General features: G+C 34.6%; 1 protein-coding gene across 12 annotated transcripts in view; it reads right to left on the bottom strand.

Moving 5' to 3' along the window:
- MIPOL1 (mirror-image polydactyly 1) overlaps positions 1–27,441 on the bottom strand; it is a 303,329-nt gene that overhangs the window by 96,290 nt on the left and 179,598 nt on the right. For all 12 annotated transcript variants that reach the window (XM_059914124.1, XM_059914129.1, XM_059914121.1 and 9 more), the window contains one exon: positions 2,619–2,713. In XM_059914124.1, the coding sequence (XP_059770107.1) occupies positions 2,619–2,713 (95 nt within the window). The remainder of the gene's footprint in view (positions 1–2,618; positions 2,714–27,441) is intronic.

The following is a 27,441-nucleotide window of genomic DNA, read 5'->3' as shown; positions in this document are numbered from 1 at the left end:
GGCACAGTGGTTGAGAATCTGCCTGCCAATGCAGGGGACACGGGTTCGAGCACTGGTCTGGGAAGATCCCACATGCCGCGGAGCAACTAGGCCCGTGAGCCACAACTACTGAGCCTGCGCGTCTGGAGCCCATGCTCCGCAACAAGAGAGGCCGCGACAGTGAGAGGCCCGCGCACCGGGATGAAGAGTGGCCCCCGCTTGCCGCAACTAGAGACAGCCCTCGCACAGAAACGAAGACCCAACACAGCCAAAAATAAATAAATAAATAAAAATTAAAAAAAAAAAAAAAAAAAAAGAATTGTTATCAAGGTTTGTTTTTCAGTAAGTAATGTCAATTCTTGCAAGGTTATCGCATTGCTCTCAGCATTCTCAGACACTGTCACTTTAACAACAGAGTACCTGCTGTCCTATCTCACAAGGACGGCAGGAGAGGTTTCCATAAAAACTCTCCCTATCAATGGGGTGAAACTACTACATACCATACTGCAATATCCAAGGTCTGGGCACAAATCACACATTATTGATAAGTCTTAATAAAGGGTTTAATAAATGCTTCTATTATACTACCAAGAAGCAACCCTAATTTAATGCAGCTATCTGAAGTGTGAATGTAAAATGGCAGCCTTCAAACTTGGCTGCACATGGGAATTTCTAAGGAGCCTGAAACACACTGATAGCTGAGTCTTACCCCAAGAGATTCTGAAGTAATTGGCCTGGGATGGGATGGGGATCAGGATTTTTTAGAGGCTCCTCAAGTGATTCTAATGCACAGTTACAGTTGAGAATTCACTGGTGTAAAACAAAGAGGAAAGACTGTTACATTTACTCTCTTAAAAAAAAAAAATGGATGGGATGTCTTCAACGGCTATCAGGGTTCTGCTTACCTATGTGCCTACTGATTCTAACTGCAAGCAAATGATTCGTCATCAAACAAACATACTTGGTATTCGATAACCATATTAGTTTCCTAGGGCTGCTGTGACAAAGTACCCAAACTATGGGGCTTAAAACAACAGAAATTTATTGTCTCACAGTTTCGGAGGCTACAAGTCCAAAATAAAAGTTTCTGCTGGGTTGTGTCCTCTTTGACAGCTGTAAGGGAGAATCCTTCCATGCCTCTTCTAGCTTTTGGTGTTTGCTGCCAATCCTTGGTATTCATGTGCTTGTAGATGCATCACTCCAGGCACAAGGCTGTCTTTACCCTGGGTCTTCATATAGTCTTCCCTCATGCTTGTGGCTCTGTGTCCAAATTTCTACTTTCTATAAAAACTTCAGTCATACTGGGTTAAAGCCCATGCTAATGACCTCATTTTAACTCGATTACCTTTGTAAAGACCCTATTTCCAAATAAGATCACATTCTGAGGTACTAGGGGTTAAGACTTCAATATATTTTTTTGAGGGACCCAATTTAACCCATGACAATAACCAATTACTGTATATGTCAATAACATTGCTCCAAAACATGGGTTCTTCACATGAGGGTGGGGAAAAATTTTCATCTTTATTTTTCACTCTCATGTAAATACAGTATTTCCTACAATTATGAACACAGGCAACAAACTATAGTAGTATTATTAGTGGCTCTTGAGAGTTTGCGCCATAGAAACCACTGGTATTTTCATGTCCCATTTCAGTGTTTGCAGTTATCCTCAAAATACCATTTACAGTCATCACTACTTTGAAATTACAGTTTTTAATAGACTTGCTGTTAGATCTAGTTATTTAATTATTAATATATTAATAATGTATTAATAATGGCACATGTATTTTATTTCAGTAAAACTGATTTTGATTTAATTACATTTTATGCACTTATATTTTAAGAAGGGGATCAAATTTAAAAAAAATCTTTCAATAACCTACAGCTCCAGTTAGTGAATTCTTACATTTCAGACGACGTTTTTAAAATCTTTGTGAGTATTAAAAAATATGCAGGGCATTGTACCTCACTTTTCAAACCTTTTTTTTTTTTTTAAACTATGATCCACTGTGAGAATATATATTTTAAATATAGCCCAAGACACAATCTTATTTCTCTCTCACACAACACAAAACTGAAACAAAAATATCACAAAACAATATTCACCCTTTCTGCACTCTGACATTTTCTATTCTATTTCTTTTCATTAAAAAATGCCAGTGTGATCTACTGAATTAATTTCACAACTACTCTTGGAGCATAAATTAAATAAGTCTTAAAAATCCTTTAGTGGCCTTCCTTTAGAAACTTCTCACACTATGATAGGTGAAAGGCTATTATTACTGCTTTTCATGTACTATTTAAAAAATGTACACCATCATTTTAGAGGTGCCATTTAGATGAGCAAATTATTCAAGAGCTAAGCAGGTGCCATTTAGACAACTAGTTAAGAGTTATGTAAATTTTATAATTCCCATTTTATAATGGGAGTCTAAACTTATACTTTACCAAATGCAGGAAGGAAAAAAGGTACAATAATTAATATTTTATGCCTGAATCATTTTGAAACTACACAAATGTCTTAAGTGAATAATGTTTAATTTCATTGAGGTATTTCCTCATTCACCACTATAAAATTAGGTAGAAACATTTCCCAAACTAACATTTATTTATGCCTAGGATAAAAAGAATTTTACCTGTAGTAAACTCGAAGTGTCTGGATTTCTTCTTCCAGTTTTTTGTATTGTTGAACTGCAGTTTCTCTGGCTTGTTGCATAGCTAACAACTTTGCCTGCAATTAATTAATATTTTAAGAAATTTAATATTGGTTTGGTACATTAAAATACAGTACTATAGTATGAATAGAAGTCTTTAATTTCTGGGAGTTTAAAACCTATCATATTTTTAGTAGTGGTTCATAATTTCCCACAAAATAATCCAATTATATTAATAACAGAAATACTAAAGACATGAACATATTAAATTTACCAACTTTGCTCATTACTAAACTTCAACCTTATTCATCTGTATCATCAGATATATGCCTTTCTGCAATGTTTAACTTTATACACAGAATTCAGAAAGTGGAACGTGGGTTCAGAGCATTATCTAGAGATAAGCACAGTGGGTGTTTCACATATAAATTTTATGTGGCTCCACTGCCTGATTGCTAGATTTTCTTTTAACTTTATTAATAGAAACTCAGAAAATTCTAAATATGTTAAGCCATCTTTGATATTTAACATGAAAAAAAATACACAAGACTACAACCTGATTCTTACAGATATGATTTAACCTCTTCAATTCCTTTTCTGCAGAAAAAAAGAAAATCTCTAAAGGGAGAATGGCAGCAATCTTGAATGTTAGAAATATTTTATTCAAGGGATGTTATTGTTCATCTCTGCCTATAATACTCAAATTTTAAAGAGTCTTAATCAGTTTTTCAATAGGGTTCAAACTAGTAATTTTAAAAGAATTGCTACCTTCCAACCATCATTCCCACTGAATTTCAGGCATAGTCAAAAAGAGTTATCAACCCAACTTTTAAAGTATGGTACTGGTAAGTCAGATTTCAGTTTTGTTTATTCAAAGTTTAATTTCCATGAAAAGGCTATCTTTCACTTTAAATGGTGTTTGATAGATAACACAAAGCAAACTGGTATCACATACCTCACAAACTACACTAACTGTAATAATTAAAAAGTAATCAAAAGTTGGAGGCAGAAATTCACTAATTTTGCTGAAATCATATGACTTCACTGAAAGTATTTTCTTGCATAAGAATGAAGTCACAAGACAAATTATGAAATCTGATCATAGGAAAATTAATGAGTGTAATATAAATGAACATTAGACAATGCCACTTTTCTATTTTAATAATGCAGAATTATAAAAGCATGTAGCAGTTTAGATCTTTGTATATAAAATTAGGCACTAAATTAATTAATTAGTTCTCTATCTGGGCTAGCAAATTCTAACAAAGAGTTACTTTTTAATTAAATTTAAGATGTTTGAGTGCTTGCTTCAACATGTCACATTCTAGAATTATAGATGAAACATTCTCAAAAATTATTAAAAAAGCATGTAAAGCTGGTTCTTGACGCCAATAATTAACAGCTTTGCCAGTTTTGAGTATACTATAATATGTGATTGAAATGGTAACTTGGAAGACCAGATACTCAATGTGACTAATAACAAATCAAAAAGAATTGCCCAAAAAAGGATATATCACATTCAACTTACAAAACATCAGACATCCTGTTGCATGCAATTTAAGAAATATCAAATATTTGACATGTAACTGAGAATTTGCTAAATAAATATGTGACAATGTTAAATATCTTAGATGATTATTTTGAAGATTTTGTACCCGGTACTTCTGCAAAAAGCAAACCAAATCCCCCCCAAAAACCCAAACCAAGAAACAAAACCAACAGTGTTCTAGCAGGAAAAAGTCATAACAAAGATTCTGCCTAAGAAATTTCTGCAATGAAAATGAGATCGTGAGAACTGTACTTAAATTCCCGTGCTTTGGTAATAATGAATATTTCACTTCTCTTCCTATATTTAGTTGGCTACGAAGATTTGGTGTTGCTTCATAGCAATCCACTTAATTTATTAATTCCAAATGCCTAATCTTGTATCTAGGCCCTGGTGACTATGTTCAAAGTTATTATAAACTTTCTGGCGTTACAAGCTCCTTCCGCTACTTTATCAGATATACGCTTACCTGGTCAACTTTGCCACAGTGATCCTGTTCAGTCTTGGTGGCTAGGATGAACTTCCTTCCCCACTACCTCAGGTATATCTGATCTAGATCGTTCAAACAGAGTAGTCTATCCCACTAGGCCCAGAAGAAAACTGAATCTTGATGAGGTCATTTGTATCCTGGATCCCGGTACACCAGACAGATCTAGATCCATTTCTTGGACTTCCTGGGTACATAAATCTTTTTTTTTTTTGGCTTAGGCTAGTTTGAGTTGGATTTATGGTATATGCAATGTAAGAAAATTTAACTAACTTAAATGTGCCACTTACGTCTACTGCATTTCCTACTTCCATTACTAATATCATATAATTCCATCACATTACAAGTCAAAAATATATTTCATCTCAAAAACAAAAAATTAGCAAACAACATACTTTTCCTGTTTCTCTGTCATCATATTTCCCATATTTCTGGTAATTACTTGTAAATTTCCCACCCCCAATCTTCAGTACTACAAATCTCCTTCTGAGATTTCCAGTTACCTGTTTGTTGTATATCCTTCCAGAAATAGCCTATACACATACAAGCATATATGTATATTTGCAACTAAATACATCTATTTACAATATTGATGGTACTCTTTACACACTGTTAAAAACCTTGTTTTAAATTTAAAAGAATTTTTGTTATTTTGCTTCCTATTAAAAAAGAAATCCTCCACCCCAACCCATATGTTGCACTCGCTAGCTGCATTCCCTTCCTTCCCTCCAACCCCCAAAGTGAAACATTTCCATGATTTTGGGTTCATCATTTTCAAGAATATTTTATACGTTTACTATGTAGTTATGTACTTACAGAAAATATATGTGATTGTTTACACATTTCTAAACTTTATATAAATGATACTCTACACATTCGCAGACAATTGCTTTTTTGGACAGTATTATGCTTTTGACTTTTATTTGTATTAATATGTTTATCCATTCTGATTATAGTACCGTCACACGTTGTGAACATGTGCAGTACATTGGGATTATAGATATATTTGGACTTATTTTTACATGTTTTTCATATTTGGCATCCTTTTCCTTTGTTTCTTTTTTCCTCTACTTATACTGGATTAAAATATCTATATTCCCCTTTTTACTTACTATTTGGAATCTTTATATTTATATTCTACCTTGAAATTTTGGATAAACATACTTAAAAATATATTTTTGAGCAAAGCCTACAGTGAGTCAGAATTTCTATATACCGTTAGCCCTCAGTATCTGTGGGTTCCACATCCACAGTTACTTGATGGCCGACTAAGGGACCTAAACATCCACAGATTTTGCTATCTGTGGGGGTCCTAGAACCAATGCCCTCCAGATAACAAGGGGCGACTGTATGGACAACTGTATGCTAAACATTTTACACAAGTATAGCACTTTTTAAACTTGAATTTTTAGGCAAAAATTTTATTGAAGCAAAACATGCATCACATATGTAAGTATACACATGGATGAATTTTTTAGGCAGGCTTATTCAGTTATAATTTAGACAAAGTAAAAATTCACCCATTTCTGATGTACAGTTGTGTAAATTTTGAAAAATGTATAGAGTCATATAATAACAATCACAGTCAAGGTACAGAATATTTTCACTACCCTAAAATGTTCCTTCATGCAACACTGCAGTCAATGTCCTTCCTTTACATGCAGCCCCTGGCAACCACTGATGTGATTTTCACCCCTATAGGTTTCCGTTTTCTAGAACGCCATATAAATATCATATAGTAGGCAGCCTTTTGAATTTGGCTTCTTTTACTTAACGCTTTTAACATTCATTCATATTATTACATGTATCCGTAGTTCATTCCTTTATATCACTGAGCAATATTCCATGGCATGGATGTACAACAATGTGCATATTCATTCACCAGTTGATGAATATTTGGATTGTTTCCACCTTTTGGCAGTTTTAATAAAGCTGCAATAAACATCTGCATATTGATCATTTTGTGGAAATACGCTTTCATTTCTCTTACTTACATAAACACCAAGGACTGGAATTGCTGGGTCCCATGATAAGTGTGTGTGTTTATATACTTTAAAAGTTATGTATTCTATTAAGTTATATACATTATAAAGAAACTGCCAAATGTGCTGCCTAAATTGATAAAACTTAAAAACATCTGTGCTTCAGCAAGGGAAACCATAAACAAAATGAAAAGACAACCTACGGAATGGGAGAAAATATTTGCAAATGATGCAGCCGACAAGGGATTAATTTCCAAAATATACAAACAGTTCATACAACTCAGGAACAAAAAAGAACAATCCAGTCGAAAAATGGGCAGAAAAACTAAATATGCACTTCTCCAAAGAAGACATACAGATGGCCAACAGGCACATGAAAAGATGCTCAACATCGCTAATTATTAGAGAAATGCAAATCAAAACTACAATGAGATACCACCTCACAACAGTCAGAATGTCCATCATTAAAAAGTCTACAAATAACAAATGCTGGAGAGGGTGTGGAAAAAAGGGAATCCTCCTAGACTGTTGGTGGGAATGTACGCTGGTGCAGCCACTATGGACAATAATATGAGGTTCCTCTAAAAACTAAAAATAGAGTTGCCATATGATCCAGTAATTACACTCCTGGGCATATACCCAGACAAAACTATAATTCAAAAAGATACATGCACCCCTATGTTCATAGTAGCACTATTCACAATAGCCAAGACATGGAAACAACCTAAATGTCCACTGACAGATGAATGGGTAAAGAAGATACATATACACAATGGAATACTACTCAGTCATAAAAAAGAATGAAATAATGCCATTTTAGCATCATGGATGGAACTAGAGCTTATCATACTAAGTGAAGTAACTCAGAAAGAGAAAGACAAATACCATATGATATCATTTACATGTGGAATCTAAAATATGCCACAAATGAACTTATCTGTGAAACAGAAACAGACTCATAGACATAGAAAACAGACTTGTGGTTACCAAGGGGGAGGTGGGTGGCGGAGGGATGGAGTGGGAGTTTGGGGTGAGCAGATGCAAACTATTATATATACAATAGATAAATAACAAGGTCTTACTGTATAGCACAGGGAACTATTTTCAAAGTCCTGTGATAAATCATAATGGAAAAGAATATAAAAAAGAATGTATATATACATATGTATAACTGAATCATTTTGCTGTACAGCAGAAATTAACACAACACTGTAAATCAACTATACTTCAATAAAAAACAAAACAAGGGCTTCCGTGGTGGTACAGTGGTTAAGAATCTGCCTGCCAATGCAGGGGACACGGGTTTGAGCCCTGGTCCGGGAAGATCCCACATGCCGTGGAGCAACTAAGCCCGTGCGCCACAACTACTGAGCCTGCGCTCTAGAGCCCATGAGCCACAACTACTGAGCCTGCCGCGTGCCACAACTACTGAACCCCGTGTGCCTAAAGCCTGTGCTCCACAATAAGAGAAGCCCCCGCTTGCCACAACTAGAGAAAGCCCGCGTGCAGCAACGAAGACCCAACACAGCCAAAAATAAATAAATAAATTTATAAAAAACAAAACAAAACAAAAAGCATTTGTGGTTAACTATCAATACAATAGCAATGCCATTTGTTGAATGCCTTCTATGGGTTGGACATTGTACCAAGTACTTGAAATCCATTACTATAGTCTATCCTCACAATCAATCTATGAGATAGCTCCTAGTATCCCTATTTTACAGGTGATAAAACTGAGGTTCATGAACATTAAGCAACTTGTAAATATAACAGAGCTAGTGACTGACAGAACTCAAATACATATTCAAGCTTATTTGGTCCAAAATACATATTTCTCCCTTATACTTCAATATACAGCATTCTGGGATGTGTGTGTGTATGTGTGTGTGTTGTACCTCTTCTCTTTTTTCATTTCCAGTTTTATTAAGATATAATTGACATACAACATTGTATTAATTTGAGGTGTACAACATAATGATTTGGTGTATATACATATTGCAAAATAAATACCACAATAAGTTTAGTTAACATCCGTCACCTCACATGATTACAAATTTTTTTTCTTCTGATGAAAAGTTTTATGATTTACTCTCGTAGTAACTTTCAAATATATGATTCAGTATTGTTACTATGCTGTACATTATCACTTCTCCAGAACTTATTTACCTTAAATGACTGAAAAAAAATGTTGGTTAACTAATGTTAGGTTAACCTTTTAATTAAGTATCTCATTATTCCTAAACTATATCTATCTTCAGCAATGCCATCTAAATAGGACAACCATTCGTACTACTACTGGATTAGAAATGAACTACATCGTTTACTACTGGATTGGAAATGAACTACATCGTTTCCTTAGAATTTTACCTAGTAATGTGGAATGACAAAGAAAAGACTACACTATTCACATCACTGAACACTATTTGTTATGGATATTGTGGAGAAACCACTTTTATCTTACTTTAAAATCTTGTTATGTTTGTTTTTGAATGTGTTTTTAATAGTAATAGTCTGATACAGTTAAGCCTTCCTTTGGAACCTGCAAGACCATTAACAGAAATCTGTTTTTATCAGAGAACAGAGGCATTTGACTTTTTTTTTTTTTAACATCTTTATTGGAGTATAATTGCTTTACAATGGTGTGTTAGTTTCTGCTTTATAACAAAGTGGATCAGCTATACATATACATATATCCCCATATCCCATCCCTCTTGCGTCTCCCTCCCACCCCTCCCTAACCCACCCCTCTAGGTGGTCACAAAGCACCCAGCTCATCTCTCAGTGCTACGCAACTGCTTCCCACTAGCTATGTATTTTACATTTGGTAGTATATATAAGTCCATAGGCATCTGATCTTATGTGTGATATCTGCTAAATAAAGAAACATATAGCACAAATTAAATCATGGAATCAAATAATGTTAGACCTGAAAAGGATCTCAGAGGTAATACAGTCCCCTACTTTTTTTAGGTGAGGAAACTTTTGCTAATACAACACGTTTAGGGAAACATTTGGAAATTGTTCAAGGTTTCATAGCTGGTTAGAAGGAAAGTTGGAACTAGAATACAACTATCTGGAAAATATTGCTTATTATTAACATGTAATTAACATGTGTGTTAATTGTTTTAATAGAAGTGTTTTACAGAGTAACCACAAGTATATAGACTGTGCTACATTATTAAACACATCTGTAAGATACCTTATTAGATGTTTTCAAACAATATGTCTAATTACACAATTGCTCAAACAATATGACTATAGCCATCCTAGTATTTGACTTTTGAACCTCAGAAGCATGTTAAGAACCTAGTAAAGAAACACTACGAAAGGATATCTAAAAAAATTAGAAGCTACTATATCAGAAAGATACAAATTACTGATTTCAATTACATTTCCCCTTCATAGGAAGACTGGGATTGTCCACCACAGTATATCACTACAGTGTATTGCTCTTCAAAGGTTATTCCTCAGAGGTTGTTATGTTTTGTCCTCATGTCATGTCTCTCAGACCAAGGATGATCAGGTTCTAGACTTAAAAGCAGTCATATATGCACTGTCTAGTGATCTATCATCTGACATGAGAGAGGAAAGAAATGGAAACAGAAATAAAAACATTCATAGGCAGACATTGGCCTATGAGCAGTGAGCAGAAACCATGAAACAAGAGAAAAGGAGGGTAGAGAGAAGTATGCAAGAAAGAGAGCATAGCACAGTGATTAAGAACAAACTTGGGTTTGACTTCCAGCAATTAGTTCTTTGAATTATTCTATGAATAACTGAACAGGTTAGGGCCACTGAACCTCAATTTTCTCTTTGATAAAATGGGGGTGATAATCATCATGTCTCAGGATGATTATACAATGATAAAATGAGATAACTTACCATACTATATAGCCAGATCAAAGTGAACAAATATATAAGCTGTACAATAGACACGATTGAAACTTTGATGTGAAATTATTGTGGAAATAACTTATGTCAGTAAGGAAGAGCATTGTATCAAGTAACAGGTCAATAAGGTGAGAAGGAATTGGGTTTAAAGTGTAAGTTCAAGCCATGTGGTCGTCTAAAGCATGGTTGTTAAGGACTATGATGACAGTAAATATTTTAGACTTGTGAGCCATAAAGATTCTGTTGTAACTACTCAATTATTGTTGTAAAGTGAAAGCAGCCATAGACAATATGTAAATGAACAAGCATGGCTGTATTCCAAAAAAACTTTATTTATAAAAACAGGCAGCCGGTCCAGAGGCCATAGTCTGCCGACTATGTATCTAGAGTACCAGAGACTACAGGTTTACACAGAGCCTGCTGAATATCTGTTGGTCTTTATAAGCTTTTGGTTAATGATGTCAGATACATGGGGAAATGAAGAAAGGAAATGTTTGATTTGTCTAGGTGAACATGTTTCTGGGGGCGATGAAACAAAATACCTGCAATTCACACTGTTCTAGAACAGGTTTGCCAGGGCACATAATGATAGGAAGGAAAAAAAGGAGTTAATAGTGGTTGTATGACAACCACGAGCTTGCATGGTAACACTGCATTGTGACAGGAAACCATCTTGTCAGTGAGCCATGATTTCACCTATTGTATATAAAGCAAAATAAATGAATTAAAAAACCTTGCAGCTTTAAATTCTATTTTCCCTGATACTAATAAAGTTTCAACAGCATTCTTTTTATTTGTGTTTGCATGGCATATCTTTTTTATATCCTGTTAACGTCAATCTTCTTTACATGCCTAGGTTTAGACGTGACTACTGTAAACAGCATAAAGGCAGACCTCAGAGATATTGCGAGTTCGGTTCCAGACCACCACAATAAAGTGAATATTGCAATAAACAAAGTGACATTAATTTTCTGGTTTCCCAGTGCATATAAAATGTTATGTTTATACTATACTGTAGTCCATTAAGTATGCAACAGCATTATGTCTAAAAAAATGTGCATACCTTAATTAGAAAATATTTTATTGCTAAAAAATGCTAACCATCATCTGAGCCTTCAGTGAGTCATAATCCTTTTGCAATAGTAACATCAGAGATCCCTGATCACAGATAACCATAACAAATATAATGAAAAAGTCTGAAATAGTGAGAATTATTAAAATGTGACACACAGTGAACAAATGCTGTTGGAAAAATGGCGCTGATAGACTTGCTTGACAAAGTGTTGCCACAAACCTCCAATTTGTAAAAAACTCAGTATCTGTGAAGCGCAATAAAGCAAGGTGCAATAAAATGAGGTTTGCCTGTATTTTTTTCCAGTCTAAAAATCTTTGTCTTTTAACTGGGACATTTGATCGTTTTACATTTAATGTAATTACCTCTAGATTTGGGCTTAAGTATACATTCTTATTTTGTGCTTTCTATTTGCCCTGCCAGTTCTGTTACTTTTTTGTTTTAAAATTACCTTTTCTTGTTATATTTTGGGTTCTTTTATTATCACATTTCTCTTCTTTATTTGAACCTAATACTTCCTTCATATTCTTTTAACGGTTATCCCAGAAATTACAAGACTCAAGTTGACTTATCATAAATCTAATATTAATACTCCTGGACAATGAGAGGACCTAAAATCCTTTAACTCTATTTACTTTCCTCCCAATTTATTTGTTACTGTTCTTTAAATGTATTATAATTCATCTTATTTAGGTTTGAACCCCAAAGGACATTATTAATATTATTTTCTTGAGTCAATGTGCATTTATACTTGTCACTTTTTTTGTGTTTCATTCCTTCCTGGTTGGAAGGTTCCTTATGGCAGCCGTCCTCAACCTTTTTGGCACCAGGGATTGGTTTCGTGGAAGACAATTTTTCCAAGGACTGGGGGGTGGGGGGAATGGTTCAAGCGGTAATGCGAGTGATGGGGAGCAGCAGATGAAGCTTTGCTTGCTCGCCCACTGCTCACCTCCTGCTGTGAGGCCTGGTTCCTAACAGGCTGTGGACTGGTACCAGTCCATGGTCCAGGGGTTGGGGACCCCTGCCTTATGGAATCATGCTCCTTCTATTTAAAGAAAGTTTCTTTAATACAAAGCTGAAAATGACTAACTCAATTTTTAGTTGTCTGAAAATGTGTTATTTTCATGTTTTTTTCTTTTTTTGGAAATTGTATGTGATTCTTTTTCAGATTTGCCTGGTGTTTCCTAGAATACACTGTGGCTTATTCACATAGTTGTGATTCATAATCTATTTATTTAAATATTCATTGAAGCATTTCGTACATAGCTATTCTATATTCTACAGATGACTTTATTGTGTTAGTGTGTTCTCTTTTTGGGTTTGTTGTGTCTGTTGACTACCATTTATAATGGTTTTCTTTCTCATGTGCTTGATTGACCTTTGTTGTGCATTCACATTTTCCAGATAATAATTTATGGGAATTGTGCTGGACTAAATTGGCGATGCCTTTCTCTCAGGAGAAATTGTGTCTGTTTCATCAGGGAGTCAGTAGGGACAATTCCTAGATAAAGTTCAAGGAGTCTGGATTAATGCTGCAGTTTCTGGCTCAGATTGGGATCCCAAGTGAAGATCAAAGTACTTCTATAGATGTTTGCCCGTGGTGTAGCTGGGGTACACTTGTTTGCTTACCATTGGAGAGGGGGATGTTTCTGGTTCAACTCCCAATTTTTTGGTGAAGTTAAATCTTTGGAAGCTTTCGTCTAGTTTTTGTGAGTCTAGCAATGCATGAATTAGATTTTGTCCAGGACCTGGCAGGTCAGCAGCAGAACGGTCGCCACAGTATGTTTTTGCCACACTTCAGGAAGGAAAAGCCTATATTGAAATTTAACACATATTATGCAATCAAAAGTAGACCAAACTGTTTTTATAATTTAATGTTTGGAATTCTCACATTTGGTACATTAACTGGATTTAATTATTTTAATAGTTTAATAATTTTCCTGAATTGCTTTTCAATAGAAAAGATACAAGAGAAGGTTTCAGATTGCCACTTGCAAGCCCTTCTCTGAGAACAACCCACTGTGTGGCTATCCAGTCTAAAATCCAAATATATGAAATGTAAAGTAAAATTCTGAACACAGTCACCCTAACAATATTTTCAATATCATAACTTTTGAGCTCTGTATTAACTAGTGTGACATGATTAGTATTTCTTTTGCTTCCTGTCTTTAAACAATAGCCTCTTTGTTCTACAATAAATACAATATAATATAAGAATGAAAACTATTTAAAACAGTTTAATGGTCAGAATCACTACAGCAGCTAGCATGGTTCAGTTGAGTGATAAACTGTATCATAAGCTTGTTAGATGTCTGATTTCCAATAACTGCCACATATTCTAATTTAACAAATACTTAGGAGTTATCATAGTCTTGCTTATTTTAAAGGGGAAAAGTATATATAAGTAGTTATTTAATTGATAAAATGTTGAAAAGTAGAAATTGAAACATTCCCCGTTAACTACCTTTAACAACGTGAATCCTTCAGGAAAAAAAATTCCTTGTGGTGGGAGAACCACTTCTTAGGAAATTATTTACTTAAACCTCTCAGGTTTTAAGGTTATAAATAACAGTTAGTGTCAGAACCAGAATTTGAGTACAGAACTCTTAACTATCCATTAAATAAACAATCCTGAGTCTGTGCATTAACTACTTTGCCGACCTCTTCTCCAACTTTTAACAAGCTGTTATATCCTATTGTGATGACTCTAAAGGTAACATAGTTTACTCCAATTTGTAGCTCTTTTTCTGTTCACTGTCATTTATTTTAAAGTCTTATGTTTGTGCTTTTATTTTTAGTGTATGATATCATTCCATTTTTAAGCCATAAGTAATTTAACATATTTAATTTGAACCATTTCTTTGTCCATTAATTCAGACTGTGGAGGCTCTATCTTTTCCACTGAATGAACTCTATCTCAGAAGATACTACCTTGACCTTAAATTTGTTGCTAGTTAGATCCCATTAGATGTCTGGCTCCCAGGACTTCTTGACTATATCTCTGAAAGTCATTTATACCGATATGTACAAAACCACTGACCATCTCACTGGCTTCACTAATAATCTATCCATCATTTAATGAGATTTGCTTCTTTTAATGTCTAGAAAACAAGTTAATCATGCAGTATTCATAGTCTTCAGAGAATATCCATTAAATTATTGATTTTCTGTCTATCACACCACTTGTTCTTGAGGTTATTTCCTCTGGAAAAAAAAATTATATGCAAGAAAACACTTAAAGCATCAGCTGGAATGTGAGTTCCCCCCAAAAGTCCATTCTCCTTTCTCATGGCATGATACATTCCTTTCACCAAGCTTGCTCTCTCTGGTACTACCTAAGAACATGAGCACACAGAGAAAATTAAATTCTTATTTAAACTCAAGATGCAAACATTTCCCAAAATGACAATATTCCCCTCCTTTACAGGAGTTGTAAACATTTCTCTATAGGCCGGTGCTCTTCTATTTAGTTAGAATTTTAGTCAGCAGTATTTTGTTTATTTGTTCAGGATCGTGTATGTTTTTCACTACATCTATAATACACTTCACCACCTGAACACCTGCTGAACTAAACTTAAACTTGTCCTGCCAGCAAGAAATTTTGAAGTTATGCAATCTGCAATTCAGTCCATGGCAAGCACTTGGGTAGAATTTCTTCTATACCTTTCAACATACCTAACAACAATTAAAGAACTGCCTGCGTAGAAATATTGCCAACTGAAAAGTTAGTGAAGCGAGTTTAATCAAGTGAACTTGAGTAACATTTTTGCTAAGGAATTTTCTAATACTCATATTAAATGAGTACCGTAATCACTGTCTATCAGATTAACCTTAACATTAATCTAAAATTTTATGAATGTATTAAAAGGAAAATCAGTATGATCATGTAATCTCTAATTAATAAAAATATCATTCACTGTAAAGTTTTTATATATATAGGCTATAAAGAAAATGTAAGACTATGGAAAAGGCTACTGAAAAATCAGCCATGATAACTGGAAAAACATATTCTTATACAAAGGAAAACAACATCTTAATAAGTTACATTCTGCATGGAAATTTTTAAATAGGTAAACATTAATATTTAACTAGCAAAAATTACAATTATATAAAACATAAATATAAAGCTTTATAACCAAGGTTATATGAAAGATATTTTTACTGAAATAGTTCATAATTAAATAAGAGTACTAAGAAATTTCAAAGAAAAGAAATGTTAATTTATAAGTCTCTCATTTGTGAAACCATTTTACTCTGGTTTCTAACACTAAGCCAGTAAATTTCCTAGTCATCTTAAAAGTCAACAAGAAATAACTGAAGTTATCTGAATTAAAGACGAAGTTTTAAAAAAGACCAAGACACATTTTAAAGAAAAACTGAGGAAGCAAGATTTCACATACAGATTAAAAGTTTTCTTGAATACTTTAAGCTGACATAGAGGCATTAAACAAAGCAACTGAAGTTTTTAAGAGATGACAAAACAAAGGAAGAGAAACTGCTAAACCTGACTTCATTTGTGTTAATCAATATAAACATTAATTTAAACGAAAATTCTGTATATGAACGTGGAATTATTTGGGAGTTGTGTTTAAGCATGTGAAAAGCATAAAAAGAGAGAATTCCCTGTTTCCTTTTGGATGTTGCAGACAACAGCAACACAGCCTAGGGCACACTGCTGCGGATTTTAGCTGTTGTATGGAACTACTCAAAATGCTTTTGATCCATTTTATCTTGCAAGTTAGCAAAGAAATGTTGCAATAAGAAACACCAACAAAGATCTGAAAAAGTTAAGCTCTGGATTACCATATTGTGTTCTCTTGCCATTCAATGCTTCATACAAAGGCAGTGGTGTTCAAAGTAAGGGAAAGAAAGTGGAGGGAGAGAGAAAAAAGAGAAACTGGTTTCAGAGAGCGCAAAGCACAAAGTAAATAATATTCTTCTACATCCCTTCTTTTTCACAGATTGGATGTTAAAGGAGTTGCAGCAATTAGGCTTTTGTTAATTACCAGCTGTTGAAACAGATGTGTTGACTATCCTTATTAGCCAACAGTTGGGTGGGAAGAACAATTGATGCTCCCTAAAACCAACAGCCAGCTGCTCTGCAGTAATTATCTCCAATTAATAATACAGGTGATAAAGGCAAAAAGCTCCTATCCCACTGTTTCAATAACTTTGGTAGTTTCAATAACTATGGCTTTATCATTACACAGTAATAGAGAATACATTTATTACAACAAGTAAGGTTGTGTATTTGACTCGCATTAACCCTATGGTAGTTTCCATTATGCAATTTCTGGAGAAGGAAATCAGACAAGTGCTAAGAGTAGAAGCAGACATTCGGTAGGCTTTTATTTATCATATTTCAAATGTCACTGCCAACTTACTTCTCTAGTACTAACAATAATAGCCAAGCATTAAGTTCTTTGAAAAAGAGAAGCATAACTAAAATCTGTTCTTTTTGATTTCCAGGTGTTTTCACTGATCATGTTTTATATTCAGTTCACTGAAGCAATATATTTCCTCTTGGTAGGACTAAATATCAGTGTCTTGTTCCCTAGTTTACATTTCCTCAGTGACTGGTAGAAGCAATTTTACCAAACCCAAAAAGAATTTACTTCATAGAAGTAAACATTATTTTATGTACACAAAGAGATCAGCAAAGCAAACAAGCAAGCAGGAAAACAAAACATAAAACCTTATTTTTATTTTGTAGACATCATCTTATACAATATTCAAGTTTCTAATTATGATGATGTTAAAAAAGAAACACCACAATGGAGCAGACTAATAAAATAGGAATAATTATATGTATAAAAATTACTTTTCCTATTTTCTATTGTCAAATGTTCATATTAAAATTTCACTTAACAGAAATGTAAAACAAAGATTTTAAACAAGCCAGGCATCCGTCTCTATCCTACAAAAAAGGTATCTACAAGAATTTACAACCGTATCTATTCACTAATTAGAGAACACTTAAAGACACTGTCTTTCTGAAAACAAGGATTAGAGCTGGATGAATACACCCCTTTCACAAACCTTCCTCATGTCTCTGTTGGGTCATCATAAGCAGCTTGTTCTTCCAGAGTTAAATACAAAAGCTACTGATTATCAGTTCTGAACGCCCTCAGTTAGGCATCAGGACAATTAATAGGGACAGAAACTTTAAAAAACATGTAAATAAATCATTTCACCAAAAGAGGCTGTAATAAAAAAAAATAATGAACAAAGGCAAACTTTCTATAGAAATATTATTTAGGTTGCCACTTGGGCACTCTGGCTTTCCAATATGAAAAATCAGAAGCTTGCCACATTCCATGTAATTACAGGACTTTCAATATTTATATAATTATATAATTACAAACAAGAGAGATAAGCACATTACAAAAAAAGAGAAAGATGGCCCATTTCTATGAAACCAATTTCCCATGAAAATTTGTAATATTTAAAACGATATAATTCATAAGGAAGCTCCTGATATATAGAAGCTAGCAAAATGTGCAAATAGAGGAGCAAACTGTTGGTTTTAATGTCTGGACATCTTTATTAGGCTGTAGAATTTATTCTGTGATTTCTCAGTTCTAATACAAGACCTAATTTCTCACATAGTACTGTTAAGAGCAAACATCTACCCTGACACTGGAGCAGTCCTCCTTTCCCTCTGCACTCTGCAGGAATACTGGAAAAGTACACACGTGACACAGCAGCTGATCATGCTTTCTCTTCTCTGTGGAAAGGTACAGGTTGTAGTTACCATCCAAGGCAGCCATAGCTACTACTGAAGCAAGAGGGCCGTCCTCTCATTATATCCTAGGTGACCTAAACACAGGGAAGGCAGAAGTGAAACCTACTCCTAAACTCACTGCTGTTTAAAAATAAGCCAGGAAATATATATCCGCTCTCTTCCACAAAAAAAAAAGAATGGCAATATGTAGTGAATATCTGATTGCTGCACACAATTCCTCTAAATGCTGCTTTTTTTGACATTTAAAAATACCTAGGGATAACTCAGAACAGTACTCAAGTATTCACAGCTAATTTCAACAGGGGGTGCTTCAGATATCTTATTTTCACACCAATTTCAATGCATTTCTATTTAAGAATTTTACTGTATGATTTAATAACCTGGGATACACATCTGCATTTTCTCATCCATAACATACATTTCCACTGTTCAGCATGCCTTTCCCACCTTGCTCACTGGCACACTCATTAACTTGCTCTGCATTCTTTCAAATCTCCCCACAAAAACTGTTCTTTGTCCTATGCTTCACTTCACCTTGTGTATATATCTATTATAGCATTCATCTAATTACATTTGCATTTTTTGTACATTTATCTACCCAATAGATGGCAAATTTCTTTTCCTTTTAGCATTTCCAGCATGTAGTATATAAGATCTTATTATATTTTCAGTGAATATAAATATTGAAAAAAAACAAAGATATCCTTGTCTACTTATTGTTCAAAAAGTAAATTTTTATAAATGTAAATCATATCATATAAAGATATGGTTTATTTAATTTAGGTTGACCTACCATGTATATCCCCATGAATAGAAAACTTTATCCTCTTAACTGAAATAATCAATTTGGCTTTACTGAATTTCATATTCCACATACTAATTCCAGTTTTACATCACCTCATAATTGATACACCTCATAAATAAAGGTAAAACCTTAAAAGTAAAAATAAGGTTTTTTAAAACCTCTTCTATCCTCACGTACCACTCCTACAGTTTACTTGAAATAGTTTAAAACTGTAGTCCATGCCATATTTTGGATTTTTCCTGTTGTATATAACATATTTTGAGAATCCTTTCTCAACGCATATCACAATTAAAATCATCTTATCACTGCTTAAATTTATCTATAAATTTTAAGGCATATTGGCTACCACTGGTTCTTATACATTATCTTTCCTTCTTTTGAGATCTGTTTTACTTTTCTTTAGGCTATAATACTTCTTCAAGTAAGGATAAATAGGAACTTTCTTAGACTTACTTGTTAAAAAATAAAAGTCTTTGCCCACTTGTATAAATGATATTTTGGATAGATATAGGATTCTTAGATTGCAGTATTTCCCTGTAAGATTTATTAATATAGTTGTACTGTACTACTATCAGTTTTGCAGGTGAGAAATTTAATACAAGTATGATGCTCTTTCCTTTGCAAACCATTATTCCTATGCTGGAAAGGAAACATTTTCTCTTCACCAACAGAGTACAGATATTTTAGCCAGATATATCTATACATTTAACATATGTAAATAAATTTACATATGAGTAAAAAATTTATCCTACCCAGTCCTTGCGATGTACTTTCATTTTGATAACTTGAGTTTTTCTTTGGTTCAAGTGAATTTTCATCTATTATTTCTTTGAATATGGTTTCCCTTACATCTACTCCTTTCACTTCTAGAGTTACTCCTGTTTTCCACACACTAGGTTTTCTTTGTCTAGCATTTCACTCTAATTCTTTGTTTTCTCCCTTTGTTCTTCCAGATCACTAGATTTTTGTCCCTGATCATTCTGTTGTTCAAATCTCCTATGATATCTTTTTTTTAATGCTGGTCTATTTTGATCACTCCCTCAAAATATCTGACCCTTCATAAGAAGTCTTGTTTTAATTTTTAAGTTTTCTTCTTGTACTAAAACGGCTTCAATTGGAGCCAACTGTGTGGTAGAATATGGTCTTTCTCCATGCAGCAATCAAATTCTCTGAACAACATGTGGACTCTCAAGCCTATTCATATCAGCCCAAATGGGTTCCCTCAGCACATTTAAAACTACAGCAGTGTATCTGGAAGAGTGGTGATGAGCAAGATTTAGTAAGTAGTTTCTTCATTAGGCAGATTGGCAAGTTTCTCTTAGGGCATGATCATTAACTGGACAGAGATAGCTTCTTTCCAAGACAAGAGGGCCTACTGGAGCTCTGGTATTCAGGGCAAAAACAACTTTTATTCCACCACTTCTTTTCCTATCATTCATTCAAACTTTTAAAAGTTGTATTTGTTTTCCTTTTGTACAAATGGCAAATAGTCCTCCTTTTGGATCATAATATTGACTCCATAAGGAGTTAGTATTGATCCTGCAGGGTTCATTGAACTTTGTCCTATCCTTATCAATGACCTCCAGTCCCAGTAATTTGAACTTATGCACTTCATTCATTAAATACTCCAACAGCCTCCAAGCCAGTCTTTCCTACCTTCCTACACCTGCCCTAGTTAACTCTGTTAAAACCTGTGAGATTACTTTCCTCCAACTCTGGTATTATCAAGTCACACATTTTATCATTCCTCCAGGAAAAAAATCATCAGAACTGCCTTATTTCTATCATACCAAGTACAACCTCCTTTGCTTCACTTTCAAGAGTCCACTCTCTGACATCAGAGTTGTCCATAGGCTGATCAACCATTTTGGGGAATCCCTCCATGGGATGTAAAAAGTTCTGATCTTTGGCAATGGGTGCAGAAGTCTGGCAGCGGGGAGTACAAACTCATATGGTAGTCCAAAAAATAGGGCTGAAAGCAATACTGGTTTTAGTATCTGACGGACACAGCAAAATTATCTGCCTTTTCCTCTGCAGTTGCCGCTTTTTCCTCTGGCCACTAATTTAGCAACCATGATTTGTGGTTCACAATCATGGATCATTCATCATTGCATCACTCCCAGTGATGCAACTTAAGTTCAACAAAAGTACACTGTCAATGTTAACAGTTCATCTCTGACTTCCTCTGTGCAGTAATTGTTGTGCTTTGTATCAAGATAGTGCTAGTTTAATGCTTAACACAGTGAATATTATGAACATGCTTTCTAAGAGTTCAGATAATGAAAATGAGAATGACAATCCCAATGCCGGCATGACCGAGACATCACCAAAAATGAAGGCTAAACGAGAGGACACATGCACACGTAGATTAGGCAGATAAACAATCAAAACAGAACATACTGTAAGATATGCAGAGAGAATTTGGGGTTGGGCATGCTGGAGAGCGAGATGTGAAAGAACATATGGAAACAATCTCCCAAGTCTGGGGTGAGACAGGCAAGTGTTTCTAAATCAATCAATAGGGTTTTTTTTCATTTTTTTTGTCTCCCCAAATCACACCAATAATAATAAATTACATCAGGCTGCATTAGCCTGGGCATACTACACAAAACAGACACAAATTATTGTTTTGTTTCCTTGACTGTTCTATGAAACTGAGTAAAATTATCTATTTTGGCTCAGAGGCTGCAACTACGGATAAACAAAAAGGGATTTTGATAAGAGTTGTGCCGGCCCCTTACAGTGTAGTGCTGACTTTGCCAGCACTTAATGGCAATCACGCTTTCTATACCATGTCAAGTGATGTGCCAAGTCAGAGCAACAAAAATCATCCCCCCTACTTATTAGGTATTTTCATTTGACAAATCGAGTTTCAAATTGCCTTCTTGATTTCTATGAGGGTTTTAAACCGTAGAAAACATAAAACAAAAGATTGTTGATATCTTGTCCAAATATAAACTAGACTTTTCTCATTTATCTGGATATTAGGCAGACAGTGTAAATGCAAATTTCGGCAGTTTCTTTTCAGTCTATAAACTTCTTCCCAAATAAAATGAAAAGATCTTACCTGTCAAATGTCCCTCACACCTTGTATGCAATACTTCTAACACAGGGGTATGATCTGTTTACCCGTGATACTGAGGCTTTTATAACGAAAGTTTTTGTTCACTTTTGATTCTCTCAAAACATGCAAACTTATTTAATGAGATTCTTTACTTTATAGAAATGGAGGTAGACAGCCTCCTTAGATATGTGCCTATGATGGCTATCATTGTTGCTGGCCATAGAAAAGATATTAAAAGGCTGGCCTGTAATAAAATCATATTTTCAAAGTACAGGACAAAAAGAATGTCCTTCTATGATTTGGAAACACAATGAGGATACTTATATGCTTTTCTCTAAAACTGTTTGGTGATCACTGAAAAAGCTATAAGGAGCCTAAAGAAGGAAGAGTGGACCACCTGAGTTGTTTAATGTTATGTGTAGGTTGTGAAAAATACTTATACGACCAAAAAACAAACAAAGAAGACCATTTTTTGGAATAAAACCGTTTTGGAACTCAAAGTCACCAGGAAGCAGCATTATATCAGTTTCCTAGGACTACTGGAACAAATTACCAGAGATTGGGTGGGTTAAAACCACAAGAATTATTCTCTCACAGTTCTGAGGCCAGCAAGGTGTCAGTAGGATTGCTTTCTTCCAGACACTATGAGAGAGAATCTGTTTTCTGCCTTTTTCCTGGCTTCTGGTGGTGGCCAGCAATCCTTAGCATCCCTTGGCTTGTGTACACATCACTCCAATCTCTGCCTCTGTCATCATATGGTTTTCTTTCCAGTGTCTTCTGAGTCTGTGTCCAAATTTTCCTCTTACAAGGACATCAGTCATTAGATTAGGGTCCACCTTCATGCAGTATAACCTTATTTTAACTTGATTACATTTGCAAAGATTTGATTTCCAAATAAGGTCACATTAATAGGTACCAGGGATTAGAACTTAAGGATTTTTTAGGAGGACACAATTCTACCCACTACAGGCAGACAAGTTAAACAGGGCTTTCTCAATTTCTGTAGTAAACTGTAACTTATTTGGAGTCCAATTTTGAATTCATGAGTTCAAACTACTTCTGTGTTCAACTGATGCTGAGAAAGCCTTTGAGAAAATTCAACATGCATTCATGATAAAAACTTTATAGAACGTCTTTGTTGTGATAAAGAGTATCTACAAAAAATTATAGCTAACAACGTACTTAAAGATGAAAGACTGAATGCTTTTCCCCAAGATTGGGAACAAGGCAATGAAGTCCACTCTAACCACTCTTATTCAACACAGTGCTGGGAGTTCCAGTCAGTGCAATAAGGAAAGAAGAGGAAAGAAGAGACATACACATGTGAAAGGAAGAAATTAAAAAGTCCCTATTTATAGACAAATGATGGCCAGTGTTGAAAATCCCAAGGAATCTTAAAAAACACCCCAAAACCCAAAAAACCTAGAACTAATAAGTGAGTTCATCAAGGCTGCAGGAAACAAGATAAACAAACGAAAATCATTTGTATTTCTGTATACTGGCAATATACAACTGGAAACACAAAATTAAAAACAATATTATTTACAATATTGATAATAAATACTTAAGTGTAAATCTAACAAAGCTTGTACAAGGTCTGTATGCTCAAAAAGACAACTGCTATTAAAGAAATCAAAGAAGACATAAATGGAGACACATATCGTGTTCATGGACTGTAAGATTCAAAATAGTAAAGATGTCAATTCTACTTGAATCAATCTATAGGTCAATTCCTAGCAAAATCTTAGCAGGATTTCTTGTAGATGTAGACAAGCTGATTTAAAAATTTACACAAGGTAAGGAAAGTAGAATAGCTAAAATAATTTTGAAAAGAAGAATAAAGTTGGAGTAATCACACTATTTAATTTTAAGACCTCCTATAAAGCCACAGAAATCAAGACAGTCTGGTATTGGTGAAGGGATAGACAGACAGATCAACAGAACAGATTGGCTAGTCCGGAAGTGAAGCCACACAAATACGGTTAATTGTTTTTTTGATAAAGGTGCAAAGCAATTCAACAGAGAGAGTCGAGTCCTTTAACAAATGGTGTTGGAACAATTAAACATCCATATGCAAAAAAAAAGAAAAAAAGAAAAAAAAAAGACTTCAACCTGCCACATGTTACACAAAAGTTAACTCAAAATGGATAAGTCTAAGTGTAAAATGTAAAACTATGTAACTTCTAGAAGAAAATGTAGAAAAATATCTTTATGACCTAGGATTAGGCAAAGAGTTCTTAGGATGATGCCAAAAACACAGTCCATAGATAAAATAATTGATTAACTGGAATTCATAAAAATGAAAAACATTTGTCCCACCAAAAGTACTAAAAAAATAGCTAATAGATCAAAATTCCATCCATCAGTGGTCCCCGCAACCGGTTACATATGAGAATCACCTGGAGAACTTTTTAAAAACAGATTTTCAGGGCCTATCACAGACCTACTGAATCAGATCCTCTGAGGGAGGGCTTTAGAATCTGTATTTTTTAAAAACTCTACAGGTAATTTTGATACACAGCTGATCCACAGACTATCATTTGGAAACAACTGTTATAACAAGAGAACACAGGATTGAGAGCACAGCAGATGGAATAGCTCTGAATAGAAGGAGGGATGTCACCTCCTCTGAGACATTAGGAAAGCAAATAAGGATGAGGTTGAGAGATCATACTTACTAGACCCATTTTCTCTGTGAAGTAAGATACAAGTTTATCCTCTCAGAGAGAAAGAGGAAGAGCACCGGAATTAAGACCTCTAAAAGAATAGTGGAAGTTAGAAACGGTTGTTGCAGAGATCATGCTAAAAGAATCGCTAAGGGGCACTTAGGACAAAATTAAGGTTGAAGATAAAGCCACAATCACAGCAACTGGCTCAACTGGGTAATTATTTTTTATAGCAGTTTAGGATTAAGAATGAAGAAATTGTACTGTATATACTTTGATGTCACCGCAATAACATAATGGTGACAAATTTGTGATGTATCTATAATTCAGACCACATTTGAACCTCGCTTATGCCACAATTTCCCAAACTGAGTGACAGGAAACTTGCAACCGATGTTAACTTGTGCTAAGGGAACAAAGGGTCCCTTGGTCTTATAAGTGTCCCTGCTGTACTTTAAATTTCTTTTAGAAATGCACAAAGAACATTAGAATATTAAAGACTTTGAGAAATCTCACAAAGAAATGTGTTTAATCTTGTTTAATAAGTATGCAAACTTATTTTCTGGGGAAGACTGCTTTTCAACACACTTATTAACATTCCCTCACTACGTTACTTGCAGTTTTGGAAACTGGGAACAAAATATCGATTTATCACATTGTATTTGATCTATTTGATGCAAGATATTCAGGTAAAAAATTCCAAGATTCCAAGTTTCCAAACATTCGCAAAATTCTATAATTAACTAAACATATTTTTATGTAGATTTTATTATATTTTTTAAAGATTTTTTTTTTGATGTGGACCATTTTTAAAGTCTTTATTGAATTTGATACAGTACAGCTTCTGTTTTATGTTTTTTTTAAAGTCTTTATTGATTTTGTTACAATATTGCTTCTGTTTTATATTTTTGGTTTTTTGGCCCGAGGCATGAGGGATATTAGCTCCCCGACCAGGGATCAAACCTGCACCCCCTGCATTGGAAGCCAAAGTCTTAACCACTGGACCTCCAGGGAAGTCCCCTTCATGTAGATTTTAAATGTATTTCTAACAATAATGTTGGACAAAGCACTAGGACATCCTGGATACCTAAAAAGTCCTTTCTTAAATCACAAATTAATGGAACACAACCAACATCAAACTCCTTAACTTATCACAAAGAATTATAGTCAAGGTCCAACCATTACTGCAGATTTTGGCATGAGGCAGGTCCATCTTAATCCACTTCCAATGATTTTTACTATTAAGTTGTTATAGATAATAAACAATTAAAGAAAGGAAAAAGGTGAAGAAAATGAGATTGTACATTTTTCTTTTGGCAATGCATCTCTGGGGGAAATAAAGGTGAATGAGGTTAGTAATCCGCAGCTCTATTTTACTGGAGAAATGGGGGTGAGACCTTAGTCCTCTGAGGCCTAAAGAGTTAAGAAAGAATTTCTGATAGGTTGTTAGGTGATCTGACATAAGCTTACTGGGGGCAGAGCTAAGGATATGTACCTTATGTGTTAAAGTGAGAGGATGAAAAATAGCCCAAGATATTATCTCTACTTTCTCACTTTTCATTCATTCATTCATTCAACCTCACAAACTGAGGTTTGCTTCTATCAAAATATTAAAAGTTAAGGTGAAAACAATATTCAAACTGTTTACATGTATGAATACATATCCTTCATACACTGTATTTTTTTTTCTATATTTCAGATGTATCCTCCTTTGACACAGGTCTCCCTTTAACTACCACTCCATCTCTGTAGTTATACAGCAAACTGATACTTGTTTACATTATCTTTACTTTCTCATTACACATTTTCTCTTCAGCTTACTCCCCCAGAGCATTTATACCCATTGTTCCACTGAAAATGCTCCTACTGAGGTCACCATATAAGTCTCCGCACAGTCAAATCCAGCAAAAAGTATTTTTCTTCATTTCACTAGATGGACTATACAGCAATTGAAAGAGTTGACCATATCCCTCTCTGACTTGAAAATTTCCTTGATTTCCTAGCTACTCCACTCTCCTGTGTCTTCCTACTCTCCTTTGCTGTTCCTTTTCTCTCCTCTCCTTCACCTCAAATATGTTAGAATGACACAGGGCTTCATCTTGTTCCTCTTCTCTATCTGTATTCTTCCCTTAATACTCTAATCTAGACCCATGGCCTATTAACCATGTATATAGATGATTCTAAAAATTTACATCCCCCGTCCTGGCTTCCTCTCTGAGAACCCCAAATGTCTGTACCTAACTGCTACCATGGTATATTCAAAGTGACTGAAGTGAAAACTAACATAGCCCATCGAAAACTTTGAGTTCTACCCTATCTCTTCTCATCTTTCCTACCTCAGTTGCAATACTACCGTTCGCCCAGCCTAAAATCAGAACACTGATCCTTGAATCTTCTCTTTCCTTTAAGTTACTCCCCCAAGCACCCCCCACCAATGAACACAATCACCATCACTATGATATCCAAACACAGAATGCAAACATAAAAGTACTTTCAGCCGTTGTCTTGAACCCATCTACTCTTTCTACTTCTTAACACCCTAATCTA

Source organism: Balaenoptera ricei, chromosome 2, assembly GCF_028023285.1.
Source record: "Balaenoptera ricei isolate mBalRic1 chromosome 2, mBalRic1.hap2, whole genome shotgun sequence".
In the NCBI taxonomy this organism is placed as follows: Eukaryota; Metazoa; Chordata; class Mammalia; order Artiodactyla; family Balaenopteridae; genus Balaenoptera; species Balaenoptera ricei.
Note: the sequence above shows the minus strand (reverse complement) of the source record. Positions and strands in the feature narration are given on the sequence as shown.